This window comes from Camelina sativa, chromosome 20 (assembly GCF_030686135.1).
Source record: "Camelina sativa cultivar CO46 ecotype springtype chromosome 20, ASM3068613v1".
Classification (NCBI taxonomy): Eukaryota; Viridiplantae; Streptophyta; class Magnoliopsida; order Brassicales; family Brassicaceae; genus Camelina; species Camelina sativa.
Genome location: NC_141899.1, coordinates 4,028,892 through 4,051,988, shown reverse-complemented (window position 1 = coordinate 4,051,988; position 23,097 = coordinate 4,028,892). Strand labels below are relative to the sequence as shown.

The following is a 23,097-nucleotide window of genomic DNA, read 5'->3' as shown; positions in this document are numbered from 1 at the left end:
TTACATACAGAATCACTTCTCCCTGTCTTTATGTAATAAGAATTCAAGCACAATTAAAAAACAAAATGACACAAACACATTCCAAGACAAAATCCAAATTAAATCATTAAGCTCCTACGTACGTTCGTAGTGAGACCAACTAAGTCTAGCCCAATTAGTTCGATATGACCAATTAAGTCTAGCCCAATTATGTTGGCGCGCACTATTATGTTTTGGTTAATGTTTTTTTTCGTTATGTGTTATCGTTAAGCAGAGAATAATAATTGAGTCCACAAGTTTCTTCTTGTAACGATTGGGCTTTTGTAGAGACGGGATATAGATGACAATTTGTGGCGATTTATGGCGACGGTAAATAAATTTTCCAAACGTAACAAAGCGACCATCAGATATAAATAGACTTACGGACCTAGTGAAATGATGTAAGATTCATTAAAAAAGTGACTTATGTACAGAACTCATCTATTGTATTTGGTTTTGCAAATTGTTAACTGTTTCTTTTACTTATGGGTGATTAACAAACATTACGTTTTAACATATTAATTCAACCACGTGATTTATTATCAATCAATCTAAGTAATTAATAATCTCCTAGATTATTTTCAATTCCGAATTGTCTGTCTGTTTTGAAAATTACCAAATCATTACCTAAAAAGTTGATCGCACTGATTTCCAACCAAACGTAGTCACTGGCTCTGTCTTTCCTTGTCATTTTAGCTGTACTCAGTTTTGTTTTGTTTTATTTTATTCATATTTAATTTGGTCCCCCTTCTTGTTCCAAAAGCAGCTACAACAACAACCACAAATGATTTTTTGATTTTTCCCTCAAAGCATAATTACAAATATATGTGGTAGTCGACTAGTCGTTACCTAGTAATAGTATGCATAAAACAAATTTATTTGGTTAGGGAAATTTAATATAGAAAGACTTGAATGAAAGGGGAAACAATATCTATTGCTTACTTACCCGTTATCAAGAACAAATATAATTCAACTCAAATACTTCGGAAGCGATTCACATTTCCAGCAACTCCCATATTATCATATTTAAGAGTCGTCCTTTCTCTTAAAAAAAAAAAGACGATCCGCGATGGAAAAGAAAGACGCCGGATCAAAAGCAATAGAAGAAGCAACTGTTTCGCTCTTGAATGCGACAGAGGAAGGTGGAGGAGTGACGAGAGAAATATGGACAGAGACTAAGAAGCTATGGTATATTGTCGGACCGGCCATATTTACCGGACTCGCTACTAACTCGATCCTCGTCATTACCCAAGCCTTCGGTGGTCATCTCGGTGATCTTGAACTCGCTGCCATCTCCATTATTAACAACTTCACACTCGGCTTCAACTACGGTTTACTCGTATGTGCACAGTACTAGAATACATTTTCGGGATTGTATATTATATTGTTTAATGAGTATGAGAAAAAAAAAAAATGTTTATGCAGCTTGGGACGGCGAGTGCGATGGAGACATTATGCGGTCAGGCGTTTGGAGCGAGGAAATATTATATGTTGGGAATATATATGCAGCGATGTTGGATAATTCTATTCTTATGTTGCATTTTGCTACTTCCTATGTACTTATTCGCAACGCCGATTCTTAAGTTTATTGGTCAGAGTGACGATATTGCCGAGCTAACAGGGAGCATTGCCCTTTGTGTCATCCCCGTCCACTTCGCCTATGCCTTCTTTTTCCCTCTCAACCGATTCCTACAATGTCAGCTCAAGAACAAGGTATGTTACTTATTGGTCGTAGATTGTGGTCTTAATTTGATTATTAAATAATTGGTAGAGTGGAAAACTTTGAGATTGGCTCTAGCAGTCTGAAGCTAGCTAGTACTATATATAAAAACTAAATGTGTTTGGTTTGCTCATTTTCATTATATGTCTAAGTAGGTGATTGCAATTTCAGCTGGAGTATCACTTGCGGCTCATATTCTCGTGTGCTGGTTCTTCGTGTATGGCTATAATCTCGGGATCGTAGGGACCATGGCTAGTGTGAACGTACCTTGGTGGTTGAACATTATCATCTTATTTGTGTACAGCACACGTGGCGGTTGTACAGACACTTGGACTGGCTTCTCCTCCGAAGCTTTCACCGGACTTTTGGAATTCACAAAACTTTCTGCCTCTTCCGGAATCATGCTTTGGTACCATTCGTCAAACAATTGAAACAAAAAACCCCATTGTTTCATATCAATATTTTCTTTTTTTTTACAAGTTTAGTTATATGAGTCGGAAACAACTTCTTACAATACTTTTTTTTGGGTCTAATATATAGCTTAGAGAATTGGTACTACAAAATACTAGTCGTGATGACCGGAAACCTAGTAAATGCAAAAATTGCGGTGGACTCCTTATCTATATGGTACGTCATATATTTTACTTTTTTTTTTTTTTTGCTTTTCTTATAATCATCAATCAACATTGTTCTTGTTTGTGCTTTTTGTTGGTAAGTTTTACTGTTTTTACCGAATAAATATACATTATTAACGTACTGGACCTTTTTTTTTTTTTGCTAGCATGTCGGTGAATAGTTGGGAGATGATGATTCCACTTGCATTCTTTGCGGGAACAGGGTAACTTGCATTCTTTGATGGCACATATATTAAAGGCTGCAACCTTGTTCATTGTTCACCAATTAATGTTTTGTTGACATGCATTAACATAATTAAACTCGGGATTAGATTTAGATGCACATAAATGTCTTTACAAGAGAATATATAGTTATCGTACAAATAAATACTAGTTATTGTGTTTACAGAGTTCGAGTGGCAAACGAACTAGGAGCTGGCAATGGCAAAGGAGCAAGATTTGCAACGATTGTGTCCATCGCACTATCGTTGATTATCGGATTATTCTTCACTGTGTTGGTACAAATTCTCCATGGCCAAATCGGTTTGATATTTTCTTCAAGTGAAGATGTCTTAAACGAAGTTGATAACCTTTCTGGTCTCTTAGCCTTCACTATTATTCTCAACAGTGTGCAACCAGTTATTTCCGGTACGCTTCAATTATATTCGTAAACCGGGTCAACAGAAGTAGTGTTGACTTTGGACTTTCTTTTTAATTTGATTTTAAAAGGTGTTGCGGTTGGTTCGGGTTGGCAATCATACGTGGCATATACAACTCTGGCATGCTACTACCTTATCGGGCTTCCGTGTGGACTTACTTTGGACTGGATTTTTAATTTTGGAGTCAAGGTTTCCCATGTTTTAATCCATTTATTTTATATATTTACTCAAAATTAAATACATACTTTAGTCGGCATTTAAACAAAAAAAAAAAAAAATATCTTGATAATTTTTGATGCAGTCGGCAATTTTTTTGATGTCGGCAAATTATATTTTTGTTTTGATATTTAATATTTGTGGAGATGAACTAATATATACATATGTGTATGCCTTTGTAATGATGATGACAGGGAATATGGGCCGGTATGATATTCGGAGGAACCGCTATTCAAACGTTGATATTAATAGTCATCACTGCAAGATGCGACTGGGATCATGAGGTAACAAGAAGAATTAATACTACAAAATATCTTTTTCATTTTAATACTATTTGAAGATTTTATAATCCATTTTTTTTACATAATTAGTAGTAGACTTTTAACAACAAAAAGAGCCTATATATATATATGAATAAGAATCTTATTCTTGTCAGACGTTATAATTTTACTAAGTTGATAATATAAAGTTTTTTTTTTTTTTTTTTTTTTTTTTTTTTTTTTTTAAAAAAAAATCCATGTCGTCGGCGAACCGCTGGTTCCCTGAGATTCGAGTTTCCGGCAGCAATCCAGCTTCAGCGAAAGCTGAAGGTGGCTCAAATCGACCCCCTCCCTTCCCTCCCGACCCCCCAGACAATTCCCCACTCATCTCCTTCTCTGACTTCCCCCCTCTCACCCCCACTTCTCCCTCCTCTCTCTCGCCCCTAACCAAAACTGATTATGTCGACCCAGAGCGAGTAATCCTAGCACTTCCTGCTCTTCACAAATCAACTCCTGTGGTAGTAAACCCCCAGGCTCAAGCTATCCTTAACTCATACAACCTCTCCTTGGCCCCAAAACCTAGATCTGCAAACACTGCTACAGTGTCACAAGGAAAAACTGTAGCCCAGACTGATGGTCTCCTTACCAAATCCCCACCAAAGGTTACCCGTCTCTTACTAAACCCTTTCCACCCCAAAACCTTGTCGCAAGAGACTCAAGAGGAACACGCCCAACTGAACCCTTCCCATCCCGAACCTTTGGCGCAAGAGACTCAAAAGGTACAAGCCCAACAATCTTCTCAGCCATCTGTTATTCCCCCTTTGACTTCCTGTAATCAAGAGAAAACCCGTCCAACTATAGCCTCAAGCTCAAGCTCGTTACCTCGTTGTCCTGGTGATCCTTCAGGTGCCATCTCTCCCGAGGGTCCTCTGTTACCCTCCCCACCATCCTCTGCCCCAGTAACTGTTACTCAAACCCAGCAGTTGGAGAAGAGTCATCAGTCAGTTCAACAACAAACCTCAAGCTCAAGACCTGAAACTTTGGCTCAGAAACTTAAGAAAAGTGCAGATAGAACCCTAACCCGCTTGGCCCCTGTAGACTATTCCCCAGAAGGGAAGCCTCGCATTGTCATTCCAGATGCAGTCTTCCAAGAGGGAGCCGAGCTTCACAAAGATTTCATCATCGGCACCTTCAAAGGAAGGCTCCCACCCTACAAACAAATTCATAGTATGCTTAGCCACATGTGGGGAAGAGGCCAAAGGCTAGAGATTCACCTAAACCATTCAAAAAACTCAATGTTAGTCAGGCTGCCCAATGAATTCATTCGAACTAAAGTTTTAGAGAAAAAACTGTGGTACATTGGAGACTGCATGTTTCTCGTGGCTCAGTGGAATGCTTCTGGAGGTGAGAACATGAATTTGGATGCCATCCCCATTTGGGCGCACCTAAAGGGCATGCCTTTTGACTTAATGCACCACAAAGGAATAAGTCTTGTGGCTGGTCTAGTGGGTGAACCTAAAGAAATGGATGAGTTCACTAGGAACCTCGTCAGTCTTTCAGAAGCCCATGTTAAGGTCGAGAGAAACTTAACTGAACCCCTCCCCTCTTCGGTGGAGATTCAACGAGAAAGTGGAGAAATAATAACAATCTCAGTCGAGTATCCTTGGGTTCCCCCCACTTGTTCTCACTGCAAAGATATAGGTCACGTAATTCGCTATTGTCCCTCAGTTGCACCGTCCTGGGTCCAGAAACAAAAGACTAATGAAAAACCTCTTCCCAAAGGACATAATGCGGAAACACCACCTTTTCATGCTCCCACGAGTAGTTCTATCCCTGACCCTGGAGCTTCCTCTGGTCTCTCTTCAGGTTGCTCCCCCCTTCCTCCTTCCCCACCCACCTCTCTTGTTTCAGAAACCCTTCCTCCTGCTGTTCAGTTTTCCGTACCTCAGGAGAAAACCACTACTAATCACCCTATCCGACCCCAATCCAAAGCAAAAGCTAGGAAACCACCCACTACACAAAACAAGTCCACTCCCTTGCGAAACAACTCCATCCCAATCTCCACTAACCCTTTTGACATCCTAACTAATCAACCACCGCCTTCCCAAATTCCAAACCCATCCTCAGAAACACCTCCATCCCCAAATGTCTTGCCTAACTCGCCTAACCCACCTACTTCCCCCCTCCCGCCTTCAGCCATGCAAATTGACCCACCTACCTCTTCTGACCCTAATAGTCCTACTCTGGCGAATCTCCCACATAAGGGAGAGGATCCAAATCACCTATAATTTTCTCATTTTCCTATGTATATACGGCCCTTTTTTTGGAACGTTCGTGGTCTAAATGACCCGGATAAACACAGGCCTTTTGTTAACTGGCTAACTATGCATAAGCCTACTTTTGGAGCTATCTTAGAAACCCACATAAAGGAACCAAATTTGAACCGAGTGATGAACCTTGCTTGCCCTGGGTGGCATTACACTTCAAACCACTCTTCGGACGAAGATGGTAGAATAGTCCTCATCTGGCGTCAGCCTGCCACAGTCTCAGTCCTGCATCAAACAAAGCACTTGATCACAGCGGAAATTTCAACCAATGGTCATCGGTTTTACTTTACTGCCGTCTACGCCCCTAACCTAGGTGAAGAGCGAACTGACCTTTGGTGTGAAATGTTGAGCCTCCATCAAAGATTTCAGCTGGACACGGCTCCTTGGTTGGTAGGAGGGGACTTTAATCAAATAATTCATCCAGCCGAACACTCAAGTCCCTTTGTAAATCACTTAACCTCGCGTATGGTTGAGCTTCGTGACTGCCTCCTGCAACTTGAGCTCCTCGATGTACGCTATCAAGGCCCAAACTTCACCTGGACAAACAAGAACCCGTCAAACCCCATTGCAAAAAAACTAGACAGGTTATTGGTGAACAATCCATGGTTAACGTGTTACCCTGATAGTGTAGCTACTTTCTTAGCCCCAGAAATCTCAGACCACTCTCCTTGCATCCTTAACCTCAATGCAAACCTCCCCACCTCAGGGACCAAACCTTTCAAATTTTTCAATTTTCTCACCAAGCATCCCCTGTTTACCCTAACGGTTGAAGCTGCTTGGATTCTTGCTGGAAACTCCACTTCTCGGGAAATATGTTTGTCGACACTAAGTGCAAAACAAAAAACACTAAAAAGAGCGTTAAAAACACTTTCTCGAGAGAACTTTTCTAATATTCAAATCAGAGTGAGAGAAACTAACCTTTTGCTTCAAGCTATGCAGGTACAATCCATGTCATCCCCTTCAACCACTTTGTTCCAACAGGAGAGAGAACTACAATCCAAATGGGAGTTTCTGCGACAAATCGAAGAGGCTTACTTCAGGCAGCGGTCGCGCATCAACTGGCTCAAAGAAGGGGACTTAAACACGGCTTACTTCCACCGGATCACTCAGCTTCAGAATGCATTCAACGCCATCAGATCCTTCACAACTCTCTCTGGTACACTGGTCGACAATCCCATTAAGATGAGCTATATGGCAGTTAGTCACTTCCAGTCAATCCTTGGTCCTCTGATTTTGCCTCCTCTTACCATTTCCCCAGCCTGGATTCAGTCTCGAATCAATTTTCGTTGCTCTCCTGCACTAAAACAATCAATGGTCACCTTACCATCTATGGAAGAGATTCGAGTAGTGATGTTTAAGCTAAATGCAAATAAAGCGGCAGGGCCTGATGGCTATACCTCTGCTTTCTACAAAGCGAGTTGGGAGATTCTGGGTCAGGAAGTCCAAGGTAGCATCCTCAAGTTCTTTCAAACTTCTTTCCTCCCTTCGGCAATCAATGCAACAACTCTTGCTCTGATTCCAAAAACTCCAGGCGCCACTCTAGTGTCGGATTTCAGGCCCATTTCATGCCTCAATACCCTCTATAAGGTCATCTCCAAACTGTTAGTTTCTCGACTTAAGCCAGTTCTCCCGGATCTGATCCAAAGGAACCAGTCTGCATTTATAAAAGGAAGACTGTTAGTAGAAAATACATTGCTAGCAGCAGAGCTTGTTAATGGCTACCACAAAGAAAAAGGACCAAAGCGCATTACAATAAAGGTCGACATAGCAAAAGCATTCGACACAATACGATGGGAGTTTATCTTCAGCTGTCTGCGAGGCATTGAAATCCCTGAACTCTACATTCGTTGGTTGCAAGCCTGTATCTGCACCCCTTCTTTCTCAGTGGGTTTCAACGGTAATGTGCACGGGTATTTCAAAGGCTCCAGAGGGTTGCGGCAAGGAGATCCGCTCTCTCCTTACCTCTTCGTCATTGCTATGAACTGTCTCTCGTTCATGCTTGACCAAGCTGCACAAGGAGGCAAATTTCACTATCACCATAAATGTCAAAATCAAAAGCTAACTCACTTATGCTTTGCAGATGATTTGCTTATCTTCGTAGATGGCTCGCTAAACTCACTGCAAAGCGTTCTTCAAGTCTTAAAAGAGTTTGAAGAAGTCTCGGGCTTAGCAATTAGCCTCCCAAAGACAAGTTTCTTCACTTCTGGCCTCTCGGACCCTGAAATCAATCAAATCAAGTCAGAAACAGGCTTATCTCACGGTCAACTCCCAATCCGCTACCTAGGAGTTCCCCTCTGCACAAAGAAACTCACCCTTTTAGACTGTGCTCCGCTTATCCAAAAGGTGAAAGGCAGATTTAATGCGTGGTCAACTAAGACCCTTTCCTTCGCAGGCAGACTCCAACTGTTAAATACAGTCATAAACGGGATCACAAACTTCTGGTCCTCTGCGTTTGTACTGCCAAAGAGATGCATTAATATCCTGAACTCTTTGTGTGGTGCGTTCTTGTGGAAAGGAACTACGGAGGGCCATCACTCAGCAAGGGTGGCTTGGGCGACGGTAATAGCTGCAAAAAGTGAAGGAGGGTTAGGAATACGGGATCTGAAAAGTTGGAACAAGGCATGTATGATCAAACTTATCTGGCTCCTTTTCTTTTGTTCAGGCTCTGTTTGGGTAGCTTGGTTTAGAGGATCTGTTCTCTCGGGTAATCTTAGTAACTTCTGGACGCGGAAGCCAAACACCAAGTATTCCTGGCTCGCGAATAAACTCCTAAAAATGAGAGAAGAGATTTACCCCTGGATCAAGTTGAAAGTGGGAAATGGAAAAAATTGTAGTTTTTGGAGTGACCATTGGTCGAAACTGGGAAGAATGTCAACCTACCTCCACCGTGAAGGCATTTTAGGAATCCCGAAAGGAGCCACTTTAGCAGACTTATGGCATCGAGGAGCATGGAGGTTGCCTCCTGCACGGTCAGAAACGCAGGTCAACTACCACATAGAGCTCTCAACTATTCATCCTTCAGACGATCCTGACACACATACTTGGTGGATTGACGATCAATTAAAGGATGCCCACTCAACAGGAAAAATATGTCAAGCCCTCAAATGTAACCTCCCTACGGTTTCATGGCATAAGGTAGTTTGGTTCTCTAGAGGGATCCCGAAACATAAATTTCTCACATGGCTATTTGTGTTGAATCGAAACCCTACTCGGGACAGACTAAGAGAATGGGGACTGCAAGTCGACCCAGTTTGCTTACTTTGCAATGGCGAGGATGAAAGCCGAGACCATCTCTTCTTTAACTGCCCTTTCAGCTGGACCATCTGGCACACCACAGCTCGCCGCTGCTCACATAATGCAATTCGATCATGGAATGGAACAATTCAGAGCCTTATCTCCCTCAGAGGAAGTCGAAACGCCAGGTTACTGCTCCTCATCGCTTGGCAAGCCACGATCTATGCCCTATGGACAGAGAGGAACCATCGACTTCACAGAAACTCTTTCAAATCGGCGGATCTTATCATCCGTCAGATTGACACCTTGATCAGAAACAGAGCCTTAAGTTTCCGCGACTCAAATCCTGCCCTCACCTCATCTATACTTCTCCAATGGTTCGCAGGATCAGCACACTGACCAGGTTTGAAACCCTAATCGCCCGTGGAGGCCATGAGATCTAAAGCTCGAAGATTTTTCTCTCTCAATCATTGATGGCTATTGAAGGTGGTTTGAAGTGTCTATACCGCCCAACCGTCTATCTGGTTCACTCCTAACTATTTGGTTCAATTTTAACTCCTCGGTTCAATATTGGTTCTGTCCTAATTATGGGTTTAAATTTAGCTACTACTTAATTAGAGTTTTCATAATTTGAGCTTCCTTTTGGGCCTCGCCCTGTAAACATTTTGTTTCTCTCTCTTTTTTTATTTGAATGCCCTTTAACAAAAAAAAAAAAAAAAAAAAAGTTTTTTTTTTTTGTTTACTGTCAAGTGTTAAGGCTAGTATTTTGTTTTGTTACCTCTTCTTGGTAACAAAGAAGTAACTGTGTACAGTGTGTTTACTTTAAAGTTTAAACATTGCAGGCACATAAAGCAAGTATGCGCATTCAAAAATGGTCAGTACCTGACGAAAGAAACTGAAGTTGGTATTTTGGTTATAATATAAAATTATTTTCTAGCATACGTTCAATGAATTTAAATTATCTTTATCTAAGTAACAAACAAATATCCCTATCGTTTCAATCTCACATTATATGATTAATTGATTGAATGGGCAACTAGTACATAGATGTAATATCTTTGGTTCGGTTTTCTAAACCGAAACCGGATCGATGACCAAATTTGTTTTTGTTTTTCAAGTAAAGAGAAATTATACACACTTTCACTTCATAGATTTCATAAGAAGTTATTTACATACAGAATCACTTTTCCCTGTCTTTATGAAATAAGGTTTCAAGCACATTTATATAAAAAAAAAATGACACAACACATTCCAAGACAAAATCCAAATTAATTCATTCAGCTAGTACTTATGTTCGTAGTGAGACGCCTTCGGCCTTACCATGAGTAGACCGGATCTTTCCTCACCTAAATAAACCAACCAGTTATCAAATACTACGTACACAGACTTAGCCAGACTGACTCATTCGTCAATCCATTTGGATCATCAAATTTTACCCATTCTGAATCCCATGGAACCACCTCGTGTGTTGCCGTCTCAGTGTCATCGAATGTTACCCATTCAGTCTGAACCGAACCGGTCAATTCAACCATCTCCTCATCGTCCTTGACCGTTGTCTGAACCGAACCGACGAATTCAACAATCTCCTTATTGTCTTTTGCCGTTTCGGCCTTCAACATCTCAACCAAACACCAAAAATCTTCTGCAAGACGTCTGTAACGCCAGAAAAACCCACTCAAACTCTCCTTGCATTCTTCAAGTCTCTCCAAAACCAGACTCAAACCGGAAACACCAACTGGTTTAACACCCGGTTTAATTAATCTTTCACTCAACACTTGAAGCCGTACAACAATCAGCATCATAACCGCGAAGTAGTCTTGAATCACGAGCTCTCTGATCTCGTCCACGATCTTGTTTTGAAACATAGGTGGGCACTCCGGTCTGGTACATACGTGCTCGAATAAACATACAAGGAAATCGGTTTGATTCATAATATACCCGGTTTTGTAAGACGAAACACGATCTTTCTCTTTAGCTCTCTCTTTTGAGCTCTCCATGAAACTTGGGAAAGATCCTAATACCTTCGAAATACACGATTGATGATCCAAGTATAGTCCATACCTGAAATACAAAAAAAAAAAAAAATTGTTAGATAAAATATCAACGTCGGTATGTATGAACAAGTCCAAATAATTTGATAAACGTCACAATCAATTGATAGAATACAAACGAAAAAAAAGGAGAAAAAGTAAATTTACCATCTAACCCATTGAGACAACTCTTGCGCTAGACTTGAAGATGTGTCCCAAAACTCTCTCAATTTCAGATTGTTCCAACGGTGATCGAGTCCTTCAAACGTGTCTTTTGATGATTTGATAAGTTTGTGTAAGACTATGAGAGATTTGTTAGCCACGAAAGCGTTCTTGGTGACACGTATCCTCCATAGAGCCGCAGCGAAAGCTGCAGGAGCGTAACGGCTGTTGGAGTATGAGATAACGTCGGAGACATAGTCACTATCTGGCGGTTTACGATGACTATGAGTTGTTGATTTCAAGAGAGCTAGATGAATGTTTTTGACGGAATTCGAACTGAAACTATGAACCAGTCTTGCTTTACCTATTGAAGCTTTGTCTTTGACTTTTCCGAATAGTAGAGCTTTGAATTCTGGCATTCTTTCGACGGATGTTAAGAAAAAAATAAAATTGAAACAACTTTGTTTTGTGTGAGGTTTGTGGGATTTGCTTTTTTTTTATAAGCCTCCAACGTTTAATACATTTTCCATTTTTTTTTCTATAGTTGTCTTTTTTTATTTACATACGTGAGTTTTCCTTTCTGAAACATCCAAATTTATAATTATTTTTTTTTTGGTCGACATCCAAATTTTATTAATTTTCCTTTTCTTTAACTATTAATTTTGTATATATTTCATTCCAAAGTCGTCGATCCTTTAAAAAAACTTTATATTACATATGACGAGTTCATAGACCAATCAATATATGGTTGGTATTTTAAATAAAATGTTGATTTGTAACGAATAAGTCTGATCAACTACTATGTTATTTTAATACAGCGTTGATTTGTATTGTAAACCAATATTGTGGCAAATACCAATATTATCTTTTACCAGTTAAATATAAAGATTTTTTTAACTATAGATTATGAAACAAATCAAAATATTATCAAAATTATTGAAACAAATCTAAATATCATCAAAATTCATATGTATTTAATTTATTAATATTTTTAAAAATTGAACTGAATCTTCAGCAATTAAAACATAACAGATACTTTGCTTCCAATAAATAATAACACAAAAATTTAAAAATTACTTATGAATGTAATCAATGTATAATGTATAAACCACAGATGCTAAAAAATCACTTAAGATTTTGACATTAGTTACTATTGAGTATTGAGCATGTGTTGTGTTACTCTATGCTTTTATAACAATAAACATAAAAAATATGCTACCAGTGAATTGACGCACAAAAAAAAAAAAGAAATAAATAATAATTTGGACACCAATACGAGATTATTTATAATGTCAACATGAATGATATATTCATAAAAATGCGTTCAGACAAAATTGGTCAAGTCAAGCTTTAGGATCCCATAAGAATAATGGATGTAAAGGGCACAGTCGCATGGAAGACCATGGGCTTCTTCTTCTTCTTGTGCATAAACATATATTTCAAATTACGTGTGTGTTCAGCATTGACAATAGGTTGGAGCATATTGGCTGACACCTACCTGTTTCATGTATATAACACCTACAACATATTTTACGGACTACATTATATATGTATTTGATTAATAGCAACAAACAGCATGTTATTATTATTAACCTTTGGGATATGTTGATTAAGCCATTTTATCCAATTTTAGGAAATTTCAATCTATTCCACGAATCGGCGCGTCTATATTTTAATTGGAAAGAAGCTAAATTCCTGATTTGTTACTTAACAAATGACGCGGATACTTAGAAATCATTCTGATTGGTTAGTTGATATATGTCGCGGATCGCAATGATAAAAACAATCTCAACCGTTGATAAGAAAATAGATCTAACGGATCAAACATATTCACTTACTCTCTCTATCGAGTATAAAAAACACACCTCACAATCTCTCAGTCTCACAACAATCTCAATCACATTCTCTCAGCAAATCAAAATCAAAAGAAGTAAAATTTAACATTCCCAGAAACTCAGAAATGGCTCGTACCAAGCAAACCGCTCGCAAATCCACCGGAGGAAAAGCTCCAAGGAAGCAGCTCGCGACAAAAGCGGCGAGGAAATCAGCTCCGGCCACTGGAGGAGTGAAGAAGCCACACAGATTCCGTCCAGGAACCGTCGCGTTGAGAGAGATCAGGAAGTACCAGAAGAGCACAGAGCTTTTGATCCGCAAGCTTCCGTTCCAGAGATTGGTTCGTGAGATCGCTCAGGATTTCAAGACGGATCTGAGGTTCCAGAGCAGTGCCGTCGCAGCTCTTCAGGAAGCAGCTGAGGCTTATTTGGTTGGTTTGTTCGAGGATACTAACCTCTGTGCGATCCACGCCAAGAGAGTCACTATCATGCCTAAGGATATTCAGCTTGCGAGGAGGATCAGAGGAGAAAGGGCTTAAGAGAACCAAGAACGAAGGAGAAGAGTAGTAGTCGATTTAGTTATGGATTTAGCTTGTTTGGTTTCGTTGGATATGTAAATCAGTCCTCTCTTCGTTTTCAAGTAGTAATCATATGTTTAGATTTTGGTCTTCCAGATGTTCGATGAAATTCCCAAATGAAATATCAATCTACTGTTATTTTCATATTCTAATTTGTTGATCTGAGAACCAGTATCTTCCACATTTATCGTTTCGTTAATGAAATGAACAAAACTTATTCGTGCTACTCGTAATTGTATTGGAAGACTAGTTTTTACTTTTTCAATCAAGCTTTGGTATCTTAATCTGATAAAAATTGTGAAGCACCGATGAGTTTTTTTTTACTAGAGTAGGCGTATGAATTTGTAACTTGTTCATATGTTTTTTGCGTTACAATTTGGCAATCGATTTTTTTTTTTTTTTAAATTTATTGTGAGATTTGTTCCTGTTATTTTCTTCCTTCTTTAGTTTTGAAGTTTTGATAGTAAACAATCGGATTAAAAAACGCAATCGTATGTTCCATTAGTGGTACACAAATATCATCAATCAATTGAAGAGTAACTTATCTTTTTTAAAAAATTCCCAAGTCAAAATTGCTTAATTTAAAAATTTCAGACTTTACTACTGAAAAATATTGGAGCCGCTCAAGGCCTAAAGTTTTTTCGAATGAGCGCCAACTCACAAAACACTCAAACGTACTACAATTAGCGGAAAAAAGTCCACGTGGAGCAAAAGAATGGTTTTAATTGGTTGAAAATACATCACGCGGATCGCCAAATACTCTTGAAAACAAACTCTTCTAATTGGTTGATAAGTACTCACACGGATTCATATCCTGATAATCTCAGCCGTTGATTGTCTTTTTCTCAATCGAACGGACTAGAAAGTAAACTTCCCTCCAAAACGAAAAAATTCCCTCCATGTTTTTTTTACATCTCACCGCCACTCTCTTCCCATAAAAACCAATACCTCTCCAGACTTCAATCTTCATCATCAACATTCACAATTCAACACACCTCGAGAAGAAGAAACATTTGTTTTTAAGCTAGTTGATTTCAAAAATGGCTCGTACTAAGCAAACCGCTAGGAAATCCACGGGAGGCAAAGCACCAAGGAAGCAGCTCGCAACCAAAGCGGCGAGGAAGTCAGCTCCCGCCACCGGAGGAGTCAAGAAGCCACACAGATTCCGTCCCGGAACCGTTGCCTTGAGAGAGATCAGAAAGTACCAGAAGAGCACGGAGCTTCTGATCCGCAAGCTCCCATTCCAGCGTCTAGTTCGTGAGATTGCTCAGGATTTCAAGACGGATCTGAGGTTCCAGAGCAGCGCCGTCGCGGCTCTTCAGGAAGCAGCTGAGGCTTACCTTGTTGGTTTGTTTGAAGATACTAACCTCTGCGCGATTCATGCTAAGAGGGTTACAATCATGCCTAAGGATATCCAGCTCGCTAGGAGAATCAGAGGTGAACGAGCTTGAAGACTCTTTTAAGCTATCTCTTGCTTATGGTTTAATATTGTTGACATCGCAAAGTGATAAGCTTCCTCCGATTGAAGACGATCGTCTCACGTTTTCTACTCTTCCAGTGCCACAATGGTTTGCCAAATCGCTTTGTGCTCTTGTGAGAATGTGAAGGTTTCGGGATGTAGAGCTCTCTTGTCCTCCACTGAGGTTATTGCTTGATTCAGTAGGAATTGGTTGATGATGATTGGTCTCTGTTTCTTGATGAGGATGAGGAGGTTTAGTGAGAGGAAGAACAGGGGCACGGCATAAAGGACAGTTCTTGTGAGAGTGCAACCAAGTGTCGATGCAGTTGATGTGAAAGGCGTGGCTACACTTTGGTAACAATCTTAATGATTCGTCTTCTTCAAACTCGTTTAAGCAGACGGAGCATTCAGTGTCGTCGGTTAAACCTTGTCCCTTTCTGAATCCAACGACTGTGATCGAGTTGATCTCGGAACGGCGGAGACCGACTGTGGGGATTCGCCAGACGTGGTGGAAGTCGGAGAGTTCTCTCTCCTCTGTTTCTTCCTCGTCTTCCCGTCGGTTTGTGTTACCGGGAGTTACTGTGGCGGCTGTGGTCCTTTGTGGTTGCGTGAGGTATAGGTAGAGGAAGATGACGAGAAATAGGAAGAGTAATATAGAGCCTGCGACCCAGATCGTGGTGGGGAGTAGAAGAGAGAGTTCCCTCTGTGGCGGTGGCGGTGGCGGTGGCGGCGGCGGAAGGTATTGATGTAAACAAAAGTTGAGATCATTAATACGTAGACATGAAACAAGCATCTTTCTGTGATTAAACGCCATTGTAGGAGTTTAGAGATAACTGAAACAGAGCAAAAGATAGGATACTTTATATTTTCAGACACAGCTAGTAGAAAACAGAACAAGAACAGGGGAATATGTGTCTCGAACACAATTCGAAGATTTTTCTTCTGATGAAAGCGAGAAGATATAGGACGCTACAACCCACAATACGGGTTAGAAGTTAGAACCTAAGACAGAGTCATGAACCAAAAATTCATCGTGAAGAAATATAAGTGGGTCATCATGTATTAAAAATTCCAGAGAAGGGGACAGACACATCACAATCTACAAGACTTGACGAATTGGAGGATTTGTCCTTTTTAAGGGGTTCGAAAGTGGGTGGAAATTTCCTGAAAGTGATAAACGCCATTAAGGCGATGATGAAGTCTGTGTAGTTTGAAAAGTAGTTTCCATTCAACTTACTAGTAAACTCTCTCTCTCTGTGGACATTTACGCGTAATCAGTGATGTAGCGACTAGCGAGTCAATTCAAGTCCTAAGTCTTTTTTAAATTAACAACGATCTCAATTTAGTTAGCATCCGGTTTATATATTATTATCGGTTTTGAGTTGGTTAAAGAAGGTATAATTAGGTACCGAACTACACTATATTCACATATGTACACATGAAGCAAAACCAGATTACATGGGTACTCCGGTCAGGTCTAGTCTGGTTTCAAGGCCTGGGGAAACCGAGCTCTGCTAAGGGGATATCAAGATCCACGAGATCACCAACCCCGCCGATTCCGCCATGAATTGTCCTTAAATGGGCATAACAAGGTGCTGCTTCAGTGAATACGTCTAAGCAGGTCCAGCAAATGTGCTTCCCACAACGGCACAGCAGATGGTTACACCCATCAGTTTTCTCTATCGTGCACTTGCAAATCGGACACTCCTTCACATCCTTCCCTTTTGCCCAGTCCTTTAGCGACAAGTCCGGATTTTCCTTGAACAGTTTGTACCTTTCACATGTGATTAACGGGTGATACTCGAGGTGACACCTTGTGCATGTTTCTGCGTTACATGCTCCACATATGAATGGCTCTCTGGATTCTTGAGGTCCAGCTACACGGTAGACGGAAGGGCAGTCAGGTGTGGAGCAAAACCGGAACTTTCCGTCGCTAGATGTTACAAAGGAGGACAAGGATGCTCGGAAGAGTTCATCGAGCTTCTGTTGTGATAAGAGGGCTCTCATATCAGCTAGTACTATTGGAGCTTCACAGTCAACGTGAGAACAAAGTATTGGGAATGCGTCAAAGTTTCTCATCGATGCCTCAAATTGCTCCAACAAACAAGCTTTGCAGAAGAGATGTGAACATCCTTCAAGAGAATAGCCATCTTCGACTTCAGACAAGCAAATGGGGCATTCAACTTCTATGTCATCTGGTTTTTCACCCATTGCACTCTCTTCTCGTGCAAGTTCATTGACCATCTTTTGTACTTCCTCCCTCATTTCTTTGCTCCCATGAACCTGAATAACATGGTACCGGGTGTTGAGCTTCAGATCCACACCATGTACCTTTTCTTTGATACCTTGGAGCTCGGGACCAAACCGCCTCACCACTTCCTTCATGAGGTCAGGACGGATATCAGGACCTCGGAGATGGATTTCAAGTTGCTTGCTCTCGTGATAAGCCACAAGTGACTGAACCAGTTCTCGTTCAGCCACAGCAATTTTCTGACTTGATCCACAAATGCGTACTGTGAGATTGTGCCTGTCTAATACAATGTAAGTTTCAGTCTCCTGTTGGATCTTCCGCATCAGATTAATACCATCTCTGGACATAAGATGCTGCAGGACTCTAGGGGTTAAGCCTGGATGGTTTATGGGTCTTCCTCTTACGAGTTCTTCAAGTTCTCTTCGCATCTCTGCAATGGGTCTTGTTGCATAAGCACAAATTTTAACACGATAAGCACCGTTATGAGTTGGTTCCAGACGCCAGTCACCCCCTACAAAATCATAAAAAAACGTTTATGCACATCAAGCTTTGGACAAAGTTCACAGGAAAAATACGTCAACTAATAAAACATTAAGGTTTTTTTTGTTGACAGAAGGTAATATAAATTTAAGGGGAAACAGCTCAAATATGGTTTTGGAATTTACCTCGTTGTCTCTCAAACCTTGCTAATAAAACATTCAATTGTCTTTTGACAGTGTTGTAGATAGAAGAGGAGCAGACTATGGAGCTCTGAAACAATTGTTCACACTTAATCTTCTGCCATGGAAGAAATCCAGGTAGCACCTGTCCATTTAACTCCTGCAAAGCTTTTGCAGCTTCCAAATGATATCTCCCGTCAAAAGTAATATATGCTCGCATGAAATAATCTTTTTCTTTTGGTTCAAAAACTTGAACTTTGACACAGTTTGGCTCTGGATTCCTTGCTGACATATGCGCAAATATTCTGTTATACAACTCTTCTTCGCAAGCAGTAGGAGATGGACACTGCACACTGTTTTTTCTGAAAATGAAAAAATTCAGATCTCTAATCCCAGTTTTCAACTCCAAAACATCTAAAACTTCTGCTTCCGAAAGATCACTGTCAAGCCCACTTATCAAGATAGAATCATTGGACTTTTGATCTCTTTGAATATAGGCAGAATTTGTTCCTATCTCAAGGTTGGAGATCCCACCAAATATACTGTGAATATCTCCGGAAGGGAACTTAAGACATCCTCTACCAGTGCTTTCCCTTCGCGGCCAGAGAATCTTAGCTGTCACGGAAGGGAAATAAGGCATCTTGAAAATTCCTCCACTAGTTGACAGCGATGGAAATAATATAAGAACTGATCCATTGAAATCAAATTTCTGAATTTCGGCTGCCTTCATTGCAGATTCAGGCGTGAGAAAGGTTAGTCTGCCCCACTTCTCCTTCTCATCACAGTCTTTGTTCGCAGCAAACTTATGAATAGAGCAAATACACCCATCAATCCTCTTCTCCAGAAACATCAGAAGCTCTCTGTCATCAACAACATTGTCGCCATAATAAAGTACATCGACTGTCAAAAACCTCTGATCAACTTCAAGATGCTTTACCTGAGCACCAGATCCAAACAGTGCAACGGGTACTTGTCCCCGACCATGAAATAGATACTTCTCCAAACATTCATTACGCATCCATTTCTTTTCACATTCCAATGCATCGTTCACAAGGGCTGACACTTTTTCCATGTCGAGTGGAGGCGCATACAGTAGAATCGCATTCTGATCAACATCGACTTGAATACAAATCCTTTCATTCCTACAAATAGACCTAGCACGAGAAACAATTGAAAGCAGACTACGATTAGATTTCCCACAAAATCGTTTTAGCACAGTGCTGCTACAACCAACCACTTTTTTCACTCGGAGCCTCCGCTCATCCATCTGAGATGCATCAAAAGGTGGTGGTGGATCAAGCGTATACAAAGCCTCAAAATCAAATGCAGTTACACATACCAAGTACTGATCCACAATCGACAGAAGTTCACCAAAAACAACCCAGCTTGGCTTCTGGCCAAATGCTAGCAAGGAACACGCTGGATGTAACTGAACTTGTTGACCAGTCAATGCCACCTCATATCCAAGCTGATCATAGCCAGTGTACATCGCCACATTTTCTGCAAGAGATGCAAGTATAACCATTTTCAAATGCTTGTCGTGTTTAGTACCCGCACTTGGATTCCAAACCCAGTAACTAGGACTGACAAGAGTAAGTTCTCTCTCAATGCATATCTCCAGTTCCTTGACTGTGTCTTCACATCTCCTCATTGATTTGGCATTCAGGCTATTTTCCCAGCACCATTTGTTTCTTCTCTCTCGTGGCAGAGATGCCCATTCTTTGTACACCGAAAGAAGAGTGAACAGGTCTCCATTATGATTGCAGAATTGCACCTTGAGCATGTCAAAGTAAAAAAAAACTTCAGAACATATCTTCTAATAGGTAGTAAAAAGATCTAATACTAAAAGTTCAAACCTTTCAGAAAAGTAGAGAATTATTAAATTATTTAGACGTAAACAGATAAATAAATAACGTAAACGTAACAGGAAAGATTACCATAATAACAAATTTAACCAGGAGCTCAGAATCATACCTTTAGGCGATCAGCTTTCATTTTATCATCGAAGTTGCCAACTCTGCAAAATATACTACTGGCATTAGCCATGACAGCAGCAAGAACAATCCCCTCTTTGCCCATTCTGTATCTAAAGCAGCCTAAAATTAACTTTCCAAGCTTTGGCTCCAGACCGAGCTTGACTAAACAATGCCCTTCCTGTGTTAATTCAAGAACACCATTTTTCTTTACGACGGCACCCAGCTGAACAAGGTTTTGGACAGCCATTGCAATGGATTCTGGGACAGGCGCGTCAACAAAGTCAAAATCTGCTATGTTGTCTACACCGAGAGCAAGAATCCTCAAAAGTGCTACACCAAGATGGACCCTCCGAATTTCAGGTTCCTGATTAAGACTCATTGAATCAAAATCGTTTTTTGAGTACAGTCTGTAACATCTTCCAGGTTCTGTCCTTCCAGCACGACCAGCACGTTGTCGAGCAGAACTCTGACTGACCTGGCACACCTTGAGGATGCTCATACCCGTTCTAGGTTCATATTTACTCTCTTTCACCATCCCAGAATCAATTACATACTTGACACCAGGAATAGTCAGTGACGTCTCTGCAATATTTGTGGCAAATATCACTTTTCGTCTCCCAGGATGGTTCTGGAAAACCCTAAATTGTTCTTCCATTGAAAGCTTTCCATGCAAAGGCAAAGCAACAGCAGACGAAGCTATAAACCTTTCGCATGCCCATTCTACCTCGGCTTGGGAAGTCAAGAATGCAAGTATGGTTCCTTCTTTCTCTGTTTTATGTATTTCCACAGCCATCTTAACAACATGACCAACATATGAAGCAATGCCGCCAACAGCAGAAGTCTCCTCTGTGTCACAAGGGGAATATACAATCTCCACCGGAAAGTTCCTCCCATTGACCAGAAATTTTCCACAACCGAAGAAATAGTCTGAAAGTTGGCAGGCATCGGCTGTGGCAGACATGATAACAAGCCTTAGGTCAACCCTTCTGCATAGCAACTCCTTAAGCAATGCCAGAAGAAGGTCTGTATTTAAGCTTCTTTCATGGGCTTCATCGATAATAACGCATGAAATGCCAGATAAACTCCTATCTTTGATGTAGTGTTGAAGCAGACAATTATCTGTCATGAATACAACTTTGGAACTAATCTGCTCCGTAGATGAAAAAGTTGGAGTACAACGGACAGTGTTTTCCTCATAACAACCACTGCTTTCTTCTCTGACCCGATCAGCCAATGTCATGGCAGCAATCTTCCGTGGTTGTGTACAAACAATCGACTCACCAGCAGCAACTCCAGAATCAGCAAGGAACTGAACCAACTGAGTGCTCTTCCCTGAACCAGTTTCTCCAATCAACACCGTTATCTGCAAACACCATTAAAATGAATTATTACACACTCAAACACAAATTCATTTATAATACAGAGAAAACTGAACCTTGGCAGAAAACATCCTAACAACTCAGATCACTGAGGAACGATTTTCTATAATCAAGAGCCAAAGAGTTTGAATGCAAATGTAGACACATAATATGAGCACTTGAAGCTGATTCGGTAATGTTCCCAAGCTTTCAAAGATAACTACAAATGCATACCTGTTCACCATGAATCCGCTTCAAAATATTCCGGCGATAGGCATAGATAGGTAGTCCATCCTCTAGCCTTCTACACTCCCTACGAATCAAACTATGAATACGTCTCCAATCATAAGCCCCTTCCAAACTAAACACGGCCACATCATCTTCTTCCTTACCATCAGACTCATACCCGTCTTTTCTTTTCAGGAATCTCACAATACTCTTCATAGCATTCTTAAATTCTTCAAGCCGCTTCACAACCAAATACCTCTCCGACTCAACAGCCTTCTTTTTCTCAAAAACCTCAAATTTAAGACCCTTTTTAGACTCAAAGGACTCAACTTGACGATTCTTCTCATCAATCTCACTTTCCACCTTCTTAACACCTTCACCGTTCTCCATAAGCGAAATCACATGACCCGAGAAAAGATCACGAAGCCTGTCTTTAAGCTCGTCCATATCAGAAGGAACAACAACATTAGGAATCAGCTCAGGAACAAAATCATGTTCCCCTCGAAGCCGATACTCCCAAAGCGCCACTACAGCAGAACGCGCATCGACCCACTGACGAAATCTGAAACTTCCGGCGACACAACCGAACTGAGGCACATGAACAGACTCCTCCGGGACATCGCAGAGCAAAGCGAGACTCTTGATCTCTTCCCTCTTAGCGGCGGCGTTAACCCTCGGGTGAAGCAGCTGAACGATGAAATTGGGCCTAGTAGACGACGAGGGAGCCCGATCGCGTCTGTAATTTGGCGGGAAATTGGGGTTAGGGTAGTGAGAGTGATGGTGGTTCCAAGTAGGACGGTGGTTGAGCGGCGGAGAGTACTGTGGAGAGCGAGAGTAACAACGGTTCGTGGAGGATGAGGGAAACGAAGGATGACGACGATCAGTCTCCGATCTTCCACCGTCGGAAAGAGGAAAAGAGCTCCTCATGATGGGTTGATGCCAGTTTTTTTTTTTTTTTTTTTTTTTTGTCTGTGTGTTTTCTTTTTTTTTTTAACAATGAGAGAGCGAAAGAGAAGAGACAACTGAAGTTGAAAAGGTTGAGAGAGAGAGATATGCAGCGAGATACACGATACCAAAATTTATTAATATTTTGTTTTTTTTCTAAAGCGTTTCTTCTACTCTTTCTTTTTTACCTTTTTAACCTAATTCCTTTTTCTTTCTGATTTGTTTTCCATATTTTTGTATTTTACATTTAATTATAAAAAAATCAGCTAAAAATAGTTAAGGTATTATATAGTTAAATTCATATTCTTGTGAATCTTAATTACTTTTCCTTAATTATGTATTGAATCATTTAAATTTCAGTCAAATTTTATTAAAAAAATATTTACTAATTAGTTCCAAAAAATATTGAAAAAGGGGACAGGTTTCTACAAATAGGTAAAAATATATATTATTTATAAAATCACGTAGAAAACTTGATTAAAAAGTTTTCTAATTTGTGCATAAAACGAAGAGAGACGGATAAAAGAGACTAATCTTCGGGCCTAAAGGCCCAATATGATAAAACTTTTCT

At 40.4% G+C, this 23,097-nt stretch overlaps 5 protein-coding genes and 1 pseudogene across 16 annotated transcripts; 3 read left to right on the top strand and 3 right to left on the bottom strand.

Moving 5' to 3' along the window:
- The first annotated feature begins 798 nt into the window (after window positions 1–798).
- LOC104769243 (protein DETOXIFICATION 26) lies at window positions 799–10,185 on the top strand. Of its 10 annotated transcripts, none has more exons than XR_015593233.1 (10): window positions 799–1,357; window positions 1,444–1,731; window positions 1,894–2,147; window positions 2,279–2,365; window positions 2,520–2,576; window positions 2,762–3,000; window positions 3,082–3,200; window positions 3,422–3,511; window positions 6,754–9,572; window positions 9,891–10,185. XR_015593233.1 is itself a non-coding variant. In XM_010493406.3 (9 exons), the coding sequence occupies exons 1-9, from the start codon at window positions 1,088–1,090 to the stop codon at window positions 9,945–9,947; spliced, it is 1,461 nt and encodes a 486-aa protein (XP_010491708.1). In that variant the 5' UTR covers window positions 799–1,087; the 3' UTR covers window positions 9,948–10,185. The 10 variants fall into 10 exon arrangements, 6 of the variants coding, with proteins under 6 accessions (XP_010491708.1, XP_087361658.1, XP_087361661.1 ...); XR_015593235.1 differs by having other exon boundaries at window positions 6,746–9,572; XR_015593234.1 differs by having other exon boundaries at window positions 825–1,357; window positions 1,910–2,147.
- On the bottom strand, window positions 10,177–11,808 carry LOC104769244 (putative clathrin assembly protein At5g10410). The gene is made up of 2 exons (XM_010493407.3): window positions 11,247–11,808; window positions 10,177–11,109 (listed from the first exon to the last, which is right to left on the bottom strand). Exons 1-2 carry the CDS (start codon window positions 11,657–11,659, stop codon window positions 10,422–10,424), a joined length of 1,101 nt encoding a protein of 366 aa, XP_010491709.1. The 5' UTR covers window positions 11,660–11,808; the 3' UTR covers window positions 10,177–10,421.
- Window positions 11,809–13,108: 1,300 nt separating this feature from the next.
- Window positions 13,109–13,796, top strand: LOC104772191 (histone H3.2). The gene has a single exon (XM_087505530.1). The coding sequence runs from the start codon at window positions 13,201–13,203 to the stop codon at window positions 13,609–13,611; it is 411 nt and encodes a 136-aa protein (XP_087361656.1). The 5' UTR covers window positions 13,109–13,200; the 3' UTR covers window positions 13,612–13,796.
- Window positions 13,797–14,618: 822 nt separating this feature from the next.
- LOC104769242 (E3 ubiquitin-protein ligase RING1 pseudogene) lies at window positions 14,619–15,923 on the bottom strand (annotated as a pseudogene). Its single transcript, XR_015593232.1, has one exon. The product of XR_015593232.1 is annotated as an E3 ubiquitin-protein ligase RING1 pseudogene (transcript).
- On the top strand, window positions 14,691–16,480 carry LOC147918449 (histone H3.2). The gene has a single exon (XM_087505531.1). The coding sequence runs from the start codon at window positions 14,691–14,693 to the stop codon at window positions 15,099–15,101; it is 411 nt and encodes a 136-aa protein (XP_087361657.1). The 3' UTR covers window positions 15,102–16,480.
- Window positions 16,451–22,689, bottom strand: LOC104769241 (ATP-dependent RNA helicase DEAH12, chloroplastic). Of its 2 annotated transcripts, XR_015593226.1 has the most exons (5): window positions 21,588–22,645; window positions 19,994–21,358; window positions 19,359–19,793; window positions 18,026–19,173; window positions 16,451–17,871 (listed from the first exon to the last, which is right to left on the bottom strand). XR_015593226.1 is itself a non-coding variant. In XM_010493404.2 (4 exons), exons 1-4 carry the CDS (start codon window positions 22,506–22,508, stop codon window positions 16,598–16,600), a joined length of 5,328 nt encoding a protein of 1,775 aa, XP_010491706.2. In that variant the 5' UTR covers window positions 22,509–22,689; the 3' UTR covers window positions 16,451–16,597. The 2 variants fall into 2 exon arrangements, 1 of the variants encoding a protein (XP_010491706.2); XM_010493404.2 differs by having other exon boundaries at window positions 18,026–19,793; window positions 21,588–22,689.
- Between the last annotated feature and the right edge of the window lie 408 nt (window positions 22,690–23,097).

Coding starts and splice junctions, on each gene's coding strand:
- LOC104769244 (XM_010493407.3), bottom strand. CDS start 11,659: ATGCCAGAATTCAAAGCTCTACTATTCGGAAAAGTCAAAGACAAAGCT. Junction 11,110..11,246: donor TTGTCTCAATGGGTTAGATG/GTAAATTTACTT, acceptor TTTGTATTTCAG/GTATGGACTATACTTGGATC.
- LOC104769243 (XM_087505532.1), top strand. CDS start 1,088: ATGGAAAAGAAAGACGCCGGATCAAAAGCAATAGAAGAAGCAACTGTT. Junction 1,358..1,443: donor GCTTCAACTACGGTTTACTC/GTATGTGCACAG, acceptor ATGTTTATGCAG/CTTGGGACGGCGAGTGCGAT. Junction 3,201..3,421: donor TTTTTAATTTTGGAGTCAAG/GTTTCCCATGTT, acceptor TGATGATGACAG/GGAATATGGGCCGGTATGAT.
- LOC147918449 (XM_087505531.1), top strand. CDS start 14,691: ATGGCTCGTACTAAGCAAACCGCTAGGAAATCCACGGGAGGCAAAGCA.
- LOC104772191 (XM_087505530.1), top strand. CDS start 13,201: ATGGCTCGTACCAAGCAAACCGCTCGCAAATCCACCGGAGGAAAAGCT.
- LOC104769241 (XM_010493404.2), bottom strand. CDS start 22,508: ATGAGGAGCTCTTTTCCTCTTTCCGACGGTGGAAGATCGGAGACTGAT. Junction 21,359..21,587: donor AGCGGATTCATGGTGAACAG/GTATGCATTTGT, acceptor TGGTGTTTGCAG/ATAACGGTGTTGATTGGAGA. Junction 19,794..19,993: donor TGAAAGCTGATCGCCTAAAG/GTATGATTCTGA, acceptor GACATGCTCAAG/GTGCAATTCTGCAATCATAA.